Source organism: Lepus europaeus, chromosome 6, assembly GCF_033115175.1.
Source record: "Lepus europaeus isolate LE1 chromosome 6, mLepTim1.pri, whole genome shotgun sequence".
Classification (NCBI taxonomy): Eukaryota; Metazoa; Chordata; class Mammalia; order Lagomorpha; family Leporidae; genus Lepus; species Lepus europaeus.
In genome coordinates, this window is record NC_084832.1 from 108,930,329 (window position 1) to 108,948,468 (window position 18,140).

Sequence of the window (18,140 nt, forward strand, 5' to 3'; positions counted from 1 at the left end):
ACCATGATCCAAATAGAATCCATATGTAGATATGGAGAAAACAAATTTAATTTAAATTGAATTGGGGTAATAAGGGGTCACATAAAGAGAAGGGCTCAGGAATCAATTGCAAATGTGAATCATAGCTCAGGATATTGGTTGAACCAGGAGAGAAAGATGAATGAATCATCTGCTAGGGTGGGAGTTTGGGGTCAGGTGAAATTGAAAGAGGGTTCAGGAAGGAGAGAAGAGAATGTGTCTAAGCAATGCCTTCCAACTTGTTTTCATTTGCAGCAAGAAAATAGAAATTAAAACTCTTGGAAATGAAGTCAGATAATGTCTGAGAGAAGGTTTTTGTGAGGATACACAAAGAGAACTTTCAGTCTGTTCCTCTGATTCTTTTCCTTCACTCTTCTCCATTCTCCAAATATGAGGTGCTCCTTCTGTCCTCTCATCTCCAAATATGTCATTAAGCTCTGGAGATTCTATTTCCAACATATATTACAAATCAACCTGTTTCTCTCCAGAAACACTGCAATCATCCCTTGCCAAACCATTTTCATTTTAAACCCAGACTATGTGTAATAGCATATTAACTGACCTTTCTGTTTCCAGTGTTGTCTACTATTAACCTATTAAACATGTAGCACTTAGAGTACTCTCATGCAAATGCAAATTGAATATTACTCTGCTACTCAAATTCCATTCTGTGTGTTTCCATGCAATTGAGAGGAAATAAAAACACTGCCCATGCATGGCTTGTGTGATCTTTCCTGTGCTTCTCACTTCACTCTAATTGTTTGTTACCTTCTGCTCATTGACCATGTTCCAATCACATTGATCTTCTTTGTCTTTCTTGATTATCTCAAAGCTCTTTCCTACCTTAGAGACTTTGATTTGTTCTTCCCTCTGTCAGAAACTTTTCCCCTGCTCATTACCTGTCTAATTCTTATTTATCTTCTGATTTGCACTTCATAATATAAATTAAATACTGCCTATTATTCTCCCCATAATATCCATTTTCACCACACTTTTGCATAATCTGAAATGAAAATTTTTCAGTGTATCCATTTGTACATGCTGGTTTCAGTTACTTGATTAGAAACTTCATGAGCATCGGAATCAAATTTTTGTTTGTTTACCACTCTTTACAACCAAGAAAAGCACTCATGTTCACTGTAGTCAACCTATACACACACATGTGCACATGCATGTACACACATGTGTGTGTTTATATATTAATAAATGGATAAATGACCATAGAGTGACATGTTTTGAGAAACAGAAGGTGATAAAATATGTGACAAGTCAATTTTATTGATGATTGGATTATTAGTTTCCTTTTATACTTCACGGAATTCTTATGATGGAATCAGAAGCAAGGCACTACAGTATAAGTGACTGGTGAGTATGTGTATCTAGTGTAATCTACTCTTCTAAGAAGCTTAGTGTGTTGTAAAGAAGGAAGCTAAGCAAGTTGCTTAAGAAGTTAGCAAAATCACAGGAAGCTTTTTTATCAGAAGTGAAAGGCCTGGTTGTGTTTTGTATGCAGAGTGGAGGAGCAGATGGAGATTAAAAGGTGTAAGCAAGAAATAAATAACAGAAATATCCTGAAGTAAAAAAGAAAGAATAAAAGATTGAGGTCTGAAAACAGTTTTAATTGTTGCTAGGAAGGAAAACTTTCAGAACTTCAAAGAAAGAAATGCATAGAATATTTAGAATAGAGAATACTGAGAAGTGGAAAACTGAATTTGAGGTGATATTTTTCATATGACCTTGATATTGCAATTTAAAGAGGCTAGTTACTTACTGAGTGAGTGCATGGGGAGAAAAATGAATGAATGGGGCAGAGAGAGAAAGTTTCAACAACCACTGCGATGAGTTTAGCTACAGATGGAGCAATGTTAGAATCTGTGCCTTTGATTCGCAACTTATGTAACTGAGCCCTTTCTTTCTCTTGACGGTACAAGAGCTAAACTGTCCCAGACAATGGACGTACAATTCAATACTTTTGTCACTATGCTTGGCTTTTGATATTATAATAAACAAGTAGAATGATGATGAATTTTGTGATTTACTTATAGAATTTAAATGAATTTTTAAAGTGTTTTCACCAAGAGAATAAAGCATTTGATGATTTTTAATTTTTTTTATAAAAAGGACAAAAATTACCTTAAAGAGGCTAGTTATGATTTACACAAAATTTAGTATTAGATAATGTGTGTTAAAGGTGAAAGTCTTTTGCAAATTGGGAAGAAATATGCACAAGTAGAATAATTTCAAGACCCTACACTGTAATAAAATGAATTTTTATCTATATTCCAATACTTGAAGAGAAATAGAGAATTTTAGATAAGATGCTGATTAACTATATAATTTTATTTCTCTCTTTCCTATGATCCAGTAAAATGATAGAAAAGAAATATTAAATAGGTAAAAAGTCAGAGGAAAGAGAACAATTTCAAGACTCCATTTTGCTTCATGAAACCAGGAGTATACTCATGGTCTGTTGCCTACTGAGACTAGAGATTACTCTGCAGAATTTAAATAGGTGTGATCATGGACTCAGAAAGAAAGTAACTGAAAATTGGGGGCCTAAATCAGGGGGTTGGTGCTGTAGCCTAGTGGGTAAAGTGGCCCTCTGCAGTGCTAGCATCCCATATGGGCACCAATCCTGGTTGCTCCACTTTGGATCCAGCTCTCTTCTATGGCTTGAAAATGCAGTGCTTAGGCCCCTGCATCCATGTGAGAGGCCTGGAAGAAGCTCCTGGCTCCTGGCTTTGGATCAGTGCAGCTTTGGCCGTTGCAGCCATCTGGGGAGTGAACCAGTGGATGGAATACCTCTCGCTCTGCTTCTGCCTCTCTGTAACTCTGCCTTTCAAATAAATAAATAAAAATATTTTTAAAAAATCCGGATTCTGACTGTGAGGTACACCTCCCACATACACACACACACACACACACCTTACTTGCTCTTAGCACTAGGGAATTTAGCTCAAAGCAGGAGATTGAGGGAGTCTTCTATCAATAAATAATAAGTTGAATGATTCCATGGAAAGATCTCTCCATACAGTAGTTAGGGAGAGGTCCTCACAATGACATGACTTGTTCCTTGATAGATGATTTTTGTAGAGAAGTATACCTTTGGTTGGGTTCCATGTATGTATATAGTCATGCTATCCTCAACAATAATATAGCCTCATAGTCATACTATCCTCTGTCATACTATTGTCTCATACTCTATATGAGTGGATAACAAAAGATAATCAAACATTTGAGAAGAATTTCCAGTGTAAAAAACAGAGATAAATGTGTAGAAAATGAAAATAACTTACAGTTAATATCCTCAGAGATAAAAGAAGCTCTTGCATCCATAAAATATGAATAAATTGCCATGAAACAGAATGGTAAGAAACCTTAAACTAAACCATGAAATCACTACTAAAATTCAAAATTTGGTGGAAAATTGTAAGATAAAGCTCAAATAAATTTCTAAGAAATTAGACTAACAGCTGAAAGAGGGGAAAAAAGCAACAAGTACACAAGTCAAATAAAAAAAATCAAGATTATAGACATTTACATAGAAAATATTAAGAGGATTACTGGATTATTTCAGGAAGGGCCAATACCTGATCAATAGGAATTCAAACAGGAAATGTAGAGAAAATGGAAGGGAGGAAATTATTCTTATAAAAGAAAGGAAAATTTTTCTGGTTGAAAGAGCAATAATATAAAGGTTGAAAAGACTTTTGCAAAAGCAAAATCAAGTGAAATTTAAGTGCATAATGGATGCTGAAAAGAACATCTCTGTTAAGAAAAGAGATCGTAAACACAGAAATGAGAGATGGAAGAGAATTGGGTTTCTCAATAGTAATACAAATTGTTTACTTTGGTTTGGCTTTTGGAATTTGAATTCTATGAGTATCTTCTGAGACACCCCTCATTCTAATTTAAGGTAATTTAGATTTTAAAAAAATCCTGCACTATTGCTTTTTAGTTATCATGGGTACTCTGTTAAAACTTTATAGTTTAGGAATGTTTGTGGCATTTCAGGCAATATTGGATACTTGGGTCAGAAATTTTATTTTTCTATAAAAGATCAGTAATAAACATTTTAAACTTTGTGGGCTAAAAGGCAAAGTTGAGGATATGTGTGTACTTACATAACAAGACTGGAAATAAATTTATTCAATTTTTATGAATGAAATTCAAAATAATTATTTATTTGGGGAGAAGTGATAGAATTTCAATTTTAAATAGGTTTCAAATTATTTATTTAATTGTGGGGCAGAGAGAGAGAAACAGAAAGAGAAATCTTCCAAACACTGGTTTTACACCACAAATGCTTACAAAAATTGGGACCTGGGGCCAGGATAAAGCCAGGAGGCAGGGACTCAGTGAAGGGCTCTCTTGAGGGTGGTAAGGACTCCATTTAAGTAATCACTGCTGCCCACCAGGAAGCTAAAGTTAGGGACCAACATGGGTGTCTCAACCAGTGATTTAGTGCTAAACCAAATGCCTCCCCAAAATTTCATTTTTAATTAAGACTCAAAGTTAGTGTTTCTTGTCATCAGATCAATTGCAAAATGTTCAACTATGACAAACATTTTTATAAGACATAAAATAAAGATGGAAAACCAAATATGGTGCATGAGTTGCAATGATTGGCAAACCCCTAGTTCAGTCGCTCAGTCATCAGCTTTTATTGCCTGTTTCTGAATTTTAGCTCTGGGCTAAATTGTAGCATTTTACCTGGGCCACTGTTACCTATAAACAGGCATGGTGCCCAAGAAGGCAGTGTTTTGGAATTTCCCTCTGTCCTAAATATTCAAAGTGTTATGCCTGAGCAGTCATCTTCTTGGGAATTTCTGGAAGATGCAGGATCTCAGGCTTCCCTCTTGAATGACTGAATCAGAATTTGCACTTAAAATTAGATCCCTAGATGATTCCTACACATGTTAAACTTTGGGAAGTGCTGATCAATAATAGAGTACTTTTAGGCTTGATCCCTAAAATCCAATGAAAGACAGGGCTCCAGACAATTTCAAACAGAGTACACATATCTCTGTATTTTAGTCCATTTGTGCTACCATAGAAATTACCTGAGGCTGGGTAATTTATAAAAAAAGAAATTTATTTTCTCCTAGTTTTGGAGGTTGAGAACTTCAGCACCAAGTTTCTGGCATGTTCAGTTCAGTTGTCTCATGAGGTCTGCTTTCTGCTTCCAAGATGGCACTTTGGATAGGGGAGGAATGCTATGTTCTCACGTGGCTGAAGGAAAAGGATAAAAGAGACCAATGTCCTTTGTCAAACCCTATGAAAAGGGAGCTGAATCCCATTCTTGAGGGACTCAGTCACCTCTCAAAGAGCCATACTTTCCTATGGTGTTGCACTGGGGAGTAAGTTTCAGCATAGATTTTGGAGAGAATCAAAATATGTCAACCATAGCATTCATTTACCTAGATATTTTAGGATAAAGCACATTTTACCTAATGGATGTAGATAATTGTGTTTGCTTTTGTTTGCTGTTGCACACTGGTGCCAGTGAAAAATGGTTTGTTTAAAAATTCAAAGCAAAGTTTGATTCCAGCCTAAATTTCACGCACACCAGTTTTAATTCTTAACTTGTATGAGATCATAACACACCCAAAGCGGAGTGTAGTTTATCAGAATGCACAAATTTTAAAACTCCGGCAGATCTTTACAAGATAAAGCACAATGGCTCCAAAGGAGATATTATATTCAGATAAATAATGTATGTTTTAATATTGCTGTGTGGTTGCAGACAAATCCATGAGAGTCTTCAAACTCTTATAGTTTATTTTGTTATCCTACCATGTAATAATTTTTCAAATTAGACCCAGTGAAATAAAGAAAAGTCATAATTTCTTCAGACATTAGGGTTGTACTTCCCAATTCGTATTGAAACAAAATCTAATCCTAAAAAGTAAATATGTTAAGATTCTTTGTTGACTATGAGGTTTTTTATGAGTAGTCTGGTGTCTGATGTCTCTGACATGTAAATTTGCAACCAGGAGTACAAAATTCTGTCGAATCCTCGAGAAATCCTCCTTGGATCCATGACTTTGGCAAATTTCCAAAACAAGAAATTAGCTCATGTGGGAATCTAATGGTATCCATGAGCCACTTTAATAAAGGTGCCTATATTTGACTGTCACATGTATTTCCCACCTCTGGGGAAGGTATTTTTCATTCATATTAGGATGACATTTAAAGGCTTTTAAAAAATTGTTTCTACTATAAGCTGCATGTACTATATTTTATTTGAGCAATCCACCTTCTCTCTTTTGTTTTTGTTTAGACCACTGGAACTCATTTCAACAGAGGGAGCTTCAGTTTGTGATGTAAATACTGAATTGGAACAGATAACCTATATACATAGAGATCAGATATACAAATAAATATAAGGCATCAGGTACTGCATCAGGTGGTGTGTGATAGTCTACTTCACCTCAAATTTAATTCCAATTTTGTCAACTTAAAGTACCGAGAACATTACTGTGCTTTTTTAAAAGATCAAATGAATAATTGAATAATGATTTATTTATAAGTTACTTCTTTTGGTGTTTGACAATTCCTCCAGTCCAGTATTTTTTCAAGGGTATTTGTTGATATTTCTGGAAAATGTATCAGTTTGAAAACTACACAGAAAAAAGTAATATTTTCCTGAGATAATCCTACTTATGATGAAAGTGAGTGGATCGCTGACTTTGCTTTTAGTTTATCAATCACTTTGGTTCCAACCAAAGCTGGGACTTCATGTGACTGCAAGTTACTAGAACCAGTAGTGGTTATGTCTAAACAAACCAACACTTTGGCTAACCTGTATCATACACAACCTTTAGTTACATGTTGAATTTTCAAGTTTTTCTTTTATTTTTTTCAACTTTTATTTAATAAATATAAATTTCCAAAACACAACTTTTGAATTATAGCGACTTTTCCCCCATAACCTCCCTCCCACCAGCAACCATCCCATCTCCCACTCCCTCTCCCATCCTATTCTCAATCAAGCTTCAATTTCAATTATTTTTATATACAGAAGATCAACTTAGTATATACTAAGTAAAGATTTCAACAGACTGCTCAGATTTTTCTTTTAAAGGGAGGGTTCCAGGGTGAGCTTTGTGGTGCAGTGGTAAGCTGCTGTTTGGGATATCTACATCCCACATCACATGTTCCTCTGCTTCCAATCCACCTTCTTGCTAAGGTAAACCTTGGGAGGTGGCAAATAATGCCTCAAGTAGTTGGGTCCCTGTCATGCGCATGAACAACTTAGATGGAGTTCCTGGATTTTGTCTTTTGCCTGACTAGGTCCTGGCTGTTGTGGGCATTTGGAGAATGAACTAATGAATGGAAAATTCCCTCTCTCTCTCTCTCTCTCTCTCTCTCTCTGTCTTCTTGCTCTGCTTATAAAATGATAAATTTTAAAAACAATCTTACAAGTTATTAAAAGAGAAAAGTTAGGAGAATATTTGGATATACTTCATCTGTATTTCAATTTAAATGTTATTTAAAAGCAAGATAATTGCTACCTACTGTGTTGTACATTTCTGCTTTGTGTAAGACTTAATAACAGTCTTAATTAGGCTAATTTTAGTCAGATTAATACTTGTGTATGTCAGCACTAACTGCTGAATGCCACATACTGCAGGATTTTAATTAATGCTACGAAAAGGAAATACTCATGGTGTAAACGTTTTTAAACTGAAAAAGGCTAAAATGGAGTATGCTCAATAATGACAAAGGATAAATCACTATGATATCATTAATTTTAGATTCTTAGTGAATTAAAGTTGAATTTTAAAAAGAGAAATCTACTTAAGTGTAATATTAGGAAAATAAAGCCTTTGTACAACATTCTGAGCACATGAAATCTTTGCTTTTCACAATCCTGGAAAGTTTAATAATTAAAAAAAATAATTGGTACCCTGGATACTTGATCTCATTAAGTGATGAACGTAGGAATACCATTTCTTGAATAAGCACGTCTGTTACATTGCAATTTAGAAAAAGACAATAACCTAATTTTAAAAATCTTTTTCCTTTATTAAATTTCTAGTTTGACCAATGGGATGAATTCCTGGCTGGGGTTTTGCATGTCAAACGGGCTTTGGCATTGTTTTCACCCTCTTCTTACTTAACCATCACCCTGTCTGGAAGGAGTGTGACTGAATACAGAAGGGAACAAGATTGTAGAAGGAGTAACTGCTCATTGAGGTGACAAAAGGAGCTTTCCAGATACTTCAGACTGCTGGTTGGAAATCACAGTGTTTTAAGTTAACACTGATAATTTAATTTGTATAATCTGACCGCTACATATTGGTCAGTAGGATAGTAATAATAATGATAATAATAATAGTGCAGTGGCCTTAGAATTAGAACCCCTGATATCAAATGACACTATCTTTGTGACTCTACATCTATTAAATGATGGTTTATCATAAGGCTAAATGTAGTATACACAGGAAGGTGCCTAGGTTCAAGTCAGGAACTCATAAATACATGTTCATTCATAATTCATAAACTTATGTGCTTCACCCCCATTTTCAGACACTTGAGTTCAAAGTGAAAGGAATTTTAATTCACTTATATAAATTAGCATCAAGGTACCCTACATTTGTACTTTTATGTCTTGTGTTAATCTTCCGTAATCATAACCAGAATATGGAAAACAAGCAAATATCTAGTTAAAAGATGTGTATCATCACACTTTTATATTCCCTAGCAAAATATTATGCAAATAAATGAACAAATATGCAAATGAATGAATGAATGGAGTCTGGTTCAGGAAGAACTGAATTCAGTATTCTGTCCCCAGTGGAATACAACTTGGTTTTCTTTTGAAGTAGATCTAGCTTTTCCTTTTGCTTATGCAACAGGTCTTCTTACCATCTTGAAGGGGAATATTTAATTCATTAACAACATTAAACAATACACTTGATACTGTGTCTACCTTCCCTCAGAAAAGAAAACTTCTCTCCTTTAAGAATAGACATGACTTCAAATATGCAGGAGTGCAGAACTGTCCAGGAGAAAGTTACTCATATTTAGACTGAATTTAAGATTTCTGACTCTTAGGGTGGGAAGATTTCTAATTTAGTTCTTTAGCAACGTTGTATAATAAATTCACTCAGAGTTTTAAATGTTTAGTAATTAAACATCATTTGGGAGCTCACACATAATATCTCATGCTTCTGAGAAAGATTGCCAAGATTTTTGGCATTTTGCAGTTTAAATTTACACTCATTTTCTCCTTTACTCATTCTGTTTCAGGAGCATTGAGGCTACATACATATAACTTTTTAACTTTTTTTATTTAACTTTTCTTCAAAGTGTCCAAGATAATGCAGGACATTCACTAAAGACTTACTGATGTTTGGGTTTCTACACTGGCCGACAGAAAAAGCACTTCTTAAAATCTGGGAGTTGTCAAAATCTATTGAAATTTATAGTTTGCTAAAGCCTATTACCAGAAGCAAAGTCAAGGTTACTGAATTAAGAAATAAATCGAAAAAGATATGTACTATGGGCATCTGCAATTGAAGATAATAAAGTACATTTAGGTGAGTTTAGTCATTTTGTGTTGTTACCCAGAATAAACAAGTCTTGTGGAGTCATCTGGTTGACAGCTTTGATAAGTCCATGTGCTAAAATGTTGCCTCTGTAAACAGAGAAACAGCAAAAAATATGTGTGTCTAAAAGATTTTAAGGTAGATTCTTTTTAAAAAATATTTATTCATTTATTTAGAAGTCAGAGTTACACAGAGAGAGGAGAGGCAGAGAGAGAGAGAGAGAGAGAGAGAGAGAGAGGTCTTCCATCCGCTGGTTCACTCCCTAGATATCCGCAACGGCTGGAACCGTGCCGATCCGAAGCCTGGAGCCAGGAGCCAGGAGCTTATTCTGGTTCTCCCACGCAGGTGCAGGGGCCCAAGGAGTAGAGCCATCTTCTACTGCTTTCCAAGGTCATAGCAGAGAACTTGATTGGAAGAGGAGCAGCCGGGACTCAAATCGGCGCCTGTTTTGGATCCTGGCACTGTAGGTGGTGGCTTTACCTGCTACACCACAGCACTGACCCTCCATAGATTCTTTTTCTTTTTTTAAGATTTATTTTATTTATTTGGAAGAGTTATAGAGAGAGGCAGAGACAAAGAGAGAGGTCTTCCATCTGCTGGTTCACTTTCCAGATGGCCGCAATGGCCAGAGCTGAGCTGATCCAGAGCCAGGAGCCAGGAGCTTCTTCCAGGTCACCCACATGGGTGCAGGGGCCCACGGACTTTGGCCATCTTCTGCTATCCCAAGCCATAGCAGAGAGCTGTTTCAGAAGAGGAGCAGTAGGGACTAGAACCGGTGCACATATGGGATGCCGGTACTTCAGGCCAGGGCTTTAACCTGCTGTGTCTCAGTGCAGGTCCCAGCCCTCCGTAGATTCTTAAAACAGAGATTAAGAACAAGAGGATCCTTTCTATGCCTGACCTTGACTATTTCAATGAGATTATTTTTCAAGTAAAAGGCAAAACTTTGGGTACCACTGTATGATATTTCTTAAGAGTTTCAAACTCCCTTTGCTTTCTGTTTGTGCCTGTCACACAATGAGAGGTGTTCTGTGCAAAGGCCAACTCCTAATAATAGCTAACATTTACAGAGCTTTCCCTATGTGTAAGGGCTATGTTCCGGGCATAAGTGTCATCCTGAGTGATTTCAAAAGTCTTACAGAACAAAGAGACCAAAGATTGATCCAGGGTATGCACCTTAGTGAAAATATTAAGGAAAAGTTAGGTGTCTTTTTCAAAGACACCTAGTAGTATACCAGTGGCAGAGTAGGTGTTAAAACACTTTCTTAGATTGAGACTGGTGGTACTCTACCAGCCCTTGCTCTCCTGTTTCCTAATGATGCCTTGAGGAACACAATTAGGCAGAGGAGAATGGACTTAGAGTTCCTTCTCTCATTTCAATCAGATAAAATTTATTTTATGGTCTGTTGATTGTGTTCTAAGATATTCTAAAGTGTTTCACTTAAAAAATCTTGCAATCTTGCAAAAATCATTGCCACATACATTACTAGATGAAAAATACTATAGTGAAGTTGTGAACATGATACAAATTTTTAATAAAGTTTACTACCAGTTCAGCAATTACAATTATTTTTGGTGATTCATTAAATATGTTCATTTGTAAGAACACATTTAACCTTGAGCTAGTATCAAGTACTGCCTCAGTTGACCATAGATAAGCCCTTTTATAAAGGGTGCTGGAAATTTCATTGTCTCATTATATCAGGTGTGTTTTCTGATGAGGCTAAAAGGAAGGGGCACTGATATCCAGGTAGAGATTTAGGAAACTGGATGTTCTTACCCAAAATTCATCTTCTATCCAACTTGTCAAAATCTGATCATACTCAGAAACATATTACTTATTTAGATCTTAGCAGAGTGGTTTTGTTAAGTTGCAAACAATTCACTTGAAATAATAAATTTTACTTACTGATGAATGCTGATAGCAATGGCCCATCTTTCTTAGAAGGAAACAGGCAGGTGCTGAAATACTCCATAAGTGGTGTCAGTATGAAGAAAGGTAGGATGCTGATGGCATTCATAACTGCGATGGGCAGAAGGAATCCATCCACAAGCAGGTTGGAATTCATGGTCTGCAGATAATATCCTGAAGGAATCTGTATTTGAGGAGTGAAGCACCCAGGCAATAAAAAGGTGGTTTCACGTTGAAGAAAGTGTTCTCTGCCTGATGCACCACCATCTCCACCCCCCGCCCCCCACCCCTGTCTGATGGGTCAGAGGTTCCTGAGCTTTTCAAGGTCTCAATTGCAACTTGATCTTTATCTCTAGCAGTAGCAGCTCTGTTTAGTCTATAGACAACACTACTGAATCTTTGTGGAGTTCCCTTTTGCCATTCTGTCTCTTAATTTCGCTATGAGAAGTAATGGTGGCCTTAGTTTTGTGCTTAAGATGACACGTAACAAATCAAATAACTGAAGTTCTAAATCTAAGCACCACTTTTTTTCAGGAACATTAAAGCAAAAGCCAAGGACAACATATTAAGGATTTCTCATTTTGCTCTGATGAAAAAAGATTGGTACTATAATAGATTCTCTGAGTAACATTTGTTTGGTGGCAGAATAGGTTGGAATGATCTTTTTTTCCCCTAGGAAGAAGGGCCCAATGTGGACACATTATTTGTTGTGAGCTGTCCTTGTGGGCTCCCTGGGTTGACTTTGTTTCTGATGTGAGCCAAGTAACATGAATAAAATGAAAGAAAATCTTTCTGGACCTCTTTTTAATTTCATGATACTAGGATACAGCAAAGGGAATTACGTGAAAAAAGTTTGCATAATAAACTAAAAGATAAGAATTATTTTTAAAAGAAGATTCTGTTGTACCTCAAACCCTCAAACCCCAAATTGTTAGAATTCCTTCATTTTTTAAAATAATCCCAAAGCTAAGTATAATTCTATTACTAACATGCATTCCAGGCCTGTCGATAGGTTGTAATATCAGAATTAATGATGTTATAAGAAAGGGAACTATTTAATTCATAAACTTAATTACAATCATCATATCATTATTATAACTAGTACATAGTACTTTCTTTTTTTTTTTTTTATTTTTTATTTTTTGACAGGCAGAGTGGACAGTGAGAGAGAGAGAGAGACAGAGAGAAAGGTCTTCCTTTGCCGTTGGTTCACCCTCCAATGGCCGCCGTGGTTGGCACGCTGCGGCCAGCGCACCGCACTGATCCGATGGCAGGAGCCAGGTACTAATCCTGGTCTCCCATGGGGTGCAGGGCCCAAGCACTTGGGCCATCCTCCACTGCACTCCCTGGCCACAGCAGAGAGCTGGCCTGGAAGAGGGGCAACCGGGACAGAATCAGGTGCCCCAACCGGGACTAGAACCCGGTGTGCCGGCGCCACAAGGCGGAGGATTAGCCTAGCGAGCCACGGCGCCGGCCCATAGTACTTTCTTAGTACTCAGTAGCACCTAAAGTCACTGAGTAGCATGGACAAAAAGTCAACTGTTCTCCTTGAGGAATAGATCCTGTAAACTATTCTTCTTACACAACAATAACTGCGTCAGGATTCCTGCCTTAGCACCATCCTGGGAGAGCAATCTTGCTCAAACATCCTCATGGTAGCTTCTCATCTGAAACCTTCTTCCATCAGTTGTACATCTTGAGAGGTATACACAGAATCAGAGACACGGAGTCAGCATGGCTGATAAGTGCACCAGTTATAAAATGAACCAGTTGTTTTGTTGACTGCCTACACAGAGAAGAGGAACACACTGTCTCTGAGGCTCTATCCAGGTGAAACATTTCCTGGTGATAATTTATCCTCTGATCTTCAATTTGACCCATAGGATAATAAACAAAGATCACTTGGGTTGGGAACAGATGACAAGAGTGAAGGGAACATCAGCTAATTCTGCCCTACTTCAATAAAATTATTAAGCATGGATCCCCAGTCAGAGGGAAATGAGTGATGTGTTTTTTAAAAAAGTGCTGGCAGCAGAACAACTGTAAGACTAAAAGGCTCCCAGCACAACTTGGAAGTTTCTGTTACTGATTTCAAACGAGAATTACTGTTAATAGGAATAAAGTTATTATCGGCATGAATCACAGACACAGAGACCTGTTAACTTAATAATGTGGCAAATGTACTATTAATCTTTAGTGAAGCAATATTAATATATTGCCTAATCTAAGAAAAGGCTCCAGTGTCTTGAAAGCTTGAAATCATTTCTGCTTCTGCCTCAAATTCTGAAATCATCCCCTTTTAAAATTTTAAATACTTTTATTTCACACAAGCCTCTGAGTATTCAAAAGTAATTGCTGTCAATAGAGATTCATTTTCACCTTTGAGTGGCCAGTAATGTCAAATGGCTACCTTATTGGCTGAAATATCAACATATTTTAAATGTATGTCTTGGAACTGAAGGTCAATAATGGCTACTAAATCTAAAATATGGAACGCTATGATGTTTTATTCTTGGTACTTTGATTGCCTTTGTAATGGTGATTATTTCATCCAGGGGCAAAAAGCTAGTCTCAGCCTATGCTGGTGGAAGTTTCTTCTGCCTCCCGGGAAAAGTGTAGTCTAACATTTCCTTTGAAGTTCCCAGTATAATATCACTGTGTATAATTTTGCAACCTATATATCAAGGATTTGTATTCTAGAGCAAAAGAGGTACTGTATGTGAGAGCAAGGCATGGGGCTTAATACTGGCCTTGAGCTCAGATGACCGCTTGGCCATGCACCTGCAAGGTAACCACAGCAGGTTGCAAGTTACTGTATTTGAGCCTCTGATTGAGGATAATACTGCTAGTAATGCAGGCTTGCTGCAATGATTAGATACTGTTAGACGATGTTATGCATAACACGTGACCAATAAATATTAGTTCTTACTGTTTGCAATAAGCAGGTCATCTAGATGTGATGATATGCTTAAAATTAATTTACCAAAACTTACAATTTCTTTCTAATTAAATTATATATGATAATTTTCAGGGAAGGCTCCAATTAAGTGGGAAGAAATATCAGGTGTTATTGCATTATGAGCATAAAGAATTGGAGGGGCCAGTGTTGTGGCATAACAGGTAAAGTCGTGACTTGTGATGCTGGCATCCAATCTGGGTGACAGTTTGTGACCTAGTTGCTCCACTTCCAGTCCAGCTCTCTGCTAATTGCCTGGGATATGCAGCATAGAATGGCCCAAGTGTTTGGGCCCCTGCCACCCACATGGGAGACCCAGTCTCAGCTGTTGTGGCCATCTAGGGAGGGAACCAGCAGATGGAAGATCTCGCTCTCTCTCTCTCTCTCTTTCTCTGTGTGTGTCTCTGTCTCTGTCTCTTCCTCTCTCATTCTCTGTAACTCTGACTTTTAAATAAATAAATCTTTTTAAAAAATTGAAAATGTGGGACATTTGTATAGAGATTTTAAGATTAGCTATGGATCACTTGCTACATTTGTACTCCCTATTAGTTTTTCTATTTTACTATTTTTTCATTAAAATTTACTTGAAAATCAGAGTTACGTAGAGAGAGAGAGGAAGAGACAGGGAGGGAGAGAGATCTTCCATCTGCTAATTCATTTCCCAAGCAGAAACAATGGCCAGTGCAAGGCCAGACCCATGTGAGTCTCCCACATGGCCCAAGCACTTGGGCTACCTTCTTTGCTTTCCCAAGCCATTACCAGGGAGCTGAACTGGAAATGGAGCAGCCGGGACTTGAAACAGCACCCATATGGGATGCCAGCATTGCAGGCTGTGGTTTACCCACTACACCACAATACTAGTCTATATTTTAAGAAGTTTTTATGATAGTAGGGCTATATATTAGGATACATGGAAAAGTTTGTGGAAAATAGAAGTAAATAATAAGCTAATTTTGATTAAAAAATGAAGTTTTTGAGCATTTTTATCATGATATACATTTTCCATGAATTTTTTGGAGACCCCTTGATTTGAACTTTTTGCACTAAAATGAACTTATCTTTTTATTTTTCATGAGATTTAAAATATTTTAGTTGTATTCTATTTTTGTGCCTGTTTCTATTGTTGAGTCAGGAAGGAGGCTAAATTTCCTAAATGAGACCAGCTTTCATGCATGGTTTAGGCTAGGGTTCAGTCAACTTTTCTATAAAGGACTAGAGAGCAATTATGTCCACATCGGGGTCCTGTAGCGGTCACTAGATTCTGCTGTTTCTGAGCATCAGCAGGCATAGATAAGACAAACTAATAAGCATGGTTGGGTTCTGATAAAACTATTTCAGGACACTGAAATTTAAATTTCACGTTTTTTTAATATGCTACAAAACATTATTTTTCTTTTGTTTTTTTTCTACCATAGAAAAATGCAATAAGCCTTCTTAATGTTCAGGATGTACAAAAAAAGCAGTGGACTGGATTGGGCCTGTAGTTTGATAATATTTTTTCTAACTTCTGATGTAATGGAGTCAGCATTATTAAGTGTCATAGAGTGAATTCCACTTTTCGTTTCACTACTATTACCTAGGGCCTACTATCCACCTACTCTCTCAGCTCTCTGAAAATATCACATAATTTTTCTAAGCCTAAGCTTTATCATTACCAAATGATGTAGTTGTTTATGACTATAAGTCATTCAAATGCCTTCTAAATCCCAAGTTAGGAGTTAGCAAGAAAGTCATAAATTTGCCCAGACTTTTATAATCATTTATTTTTTCTCTAAGTTTGTCTTTGACTATAACCACACTAAAGAAAAATTTAAATTCCTTATATCTGGAAATGATACTTTGGGCTTAGTGTTTTCTCTTTGATTTCCTCACAGCACAGGGACTGATTCCCCAAGGAACTAATAGAGTGGGTGGAGAGAGAATCAGTTGCTCATTAGTACTTCCACTTCAGAGTACGGCGAAGGTGGTGCTCAAATCAGTCAAATTAGTTGCTTGTTAGTACCACTTTTTAAAGGTTTAATGAGGGAGGAAAGCAAAACCTTTGGCTAAAGAGAGGTTTGGTAATTGCCTATAGATTTGATGTTTTTGTCTGCATCTCTTGTACCTTATACTTCTGCACTCTGAAGTGTGGTCTGCACCCACTGACGACCATTTATAGTTGTACAAAGGCAACACATACCCAGGGATCCTTGGGTTTGCCCCTGCCTACCCCTCTTAGCTCTTGAAATCAACCCCCACAATGGTTAGAAGCATCTGTGGGCTAACCACCCGACTGTGCATAAGAAGCATGCTGTTGGATGAAAATAAATGAGACTGGTTATGGTACCACACGATCACTGTGTTGTTGACGTAGTACCCATTGTCCCTCCTTACCTGCACGATGCACATTCTGTATGGAAGCTGAAACACGAAGAGAGGGAGGAGGGTAAAGAAATATTTTGTGTCTTCTACGTGGCGTTCACTGTAGCAGCCACCATTTGTTTCCTTGGCATGGTCTAACCAGCTTGTCACATCTCTGCCACCTTGGTAAAATTGCAGGCAGCATGTTTTTAGGGCGTTAACAAACACCCCACATGTTGTTACGAGGGAACGACCTGCAGATAATTGGAGAGATTATGTGTCAGTATAGGAATTGCTTTCCCATTTTCCAAGATGCCAATTAGAAAGATGGCAATTGCAAGGATGAAGGGCAGAAAAGTGACTGAGAAGGTTTTAGCACCCAAGGGGTTGGATTCAAAGGAATAAGCTTCTGACAAGGATTCTGGCATCCTGATGACCAGCGCAGGGTGGTGCCTGACAGCTGATGTAAAAAATGAAAAAGGTAAGATCAATGGGAACATATTAAAAAGGGAAGAAAGGTGACAAAATAAAACACCAAAGTAAAGGATTTCAGAATCTCTCAGAAGTCTCTAACTTTAACTTATTAATGAATAAGATAACCTGAGCTTTCTTTTATATCCTTAATACAAAGAACTCCATACTATTTTTTAAAATATAAATCACTATATAAATAGTCCTCACTTTCCTTGGCGGGTAGAGGGTGGTTTCTTATTTTGACATGGAGATGAAGGGAAATGTATTCTCTGCCTTGACTTTATCCTTGAATTTCAGACATAAGGTTAAACTTTGAACTCTTTAAATGACTTTATGCATGTTGATAGTGTCACTAAAAGTTCAGATTGGATTCGTTGGCTTTTGGCTTTTCCAGTAGTTTCCTCTGCATTTATATGGCTATGGTGTTAGTATCAGAAACATTTTATTGCCTAGGACGTCAGTAGTTGCTGATTGCTAGTGATTTGCAACCTCATTGTTGCTTCCTTTATGATCTTTCGAGTTCCACCTTTTCTTTGAGTTCATTAGGACTTCTTGATGCAATGACAGATAAGAGATCCCCGTTTAGTGAGCAGTTCACCTGTGCCATCATAATAGATATAATCTATCATAGTACTCCAATTGACCAGATAAATCCCTCAACAAACTATATAGACACAAAACTGCAGGATAAATGGTATAATAAAAGTGAAAGCATTTGAGTTTCTCCAAAGAAACTTGCTATAGAAGCTCAAAGTATACATTCTGAATGTATTCAAGTATGCTGTAATAAAATTCTAGATATAATGCACTCTGATGTCTTGTATTTAAATAGCATTGAGTATTTGTATTTATATTTAAATACTATTTATTAATGTTTCTTTAT

The 18,140-nt window shown here is 36.9% G+C and overlaps 1 protein-coding gene across 1 annotated transcript in view; it reads right to left on the reverse strand.

Moving 5' to 3' along the window:
* The window catches only part of SLC15A5 (solute carrier family 15 member 5), a 93,354-nt gene that overhangs the window by 36,664 nt on the left and 38,550 nt on the right, over positions 1–18,140 (reverse strand). Inside the window, exons 4-5 of the mRNA XM_062195508.1 lie at positions 16,817–17,037; positions 11,485–11,671 (exon numbers count right to left, since the gene is read on the reverse strand). Of these exons, the coding sequence (XP_062051492.1) occupies positions 11,485–11,671; positions 16,817–17,037 (408 nt within the window). The remainder of the gene's footprint in view (positions 1–11,484; positions 11,672–16,816; positions 17,038–18,140) is intronic.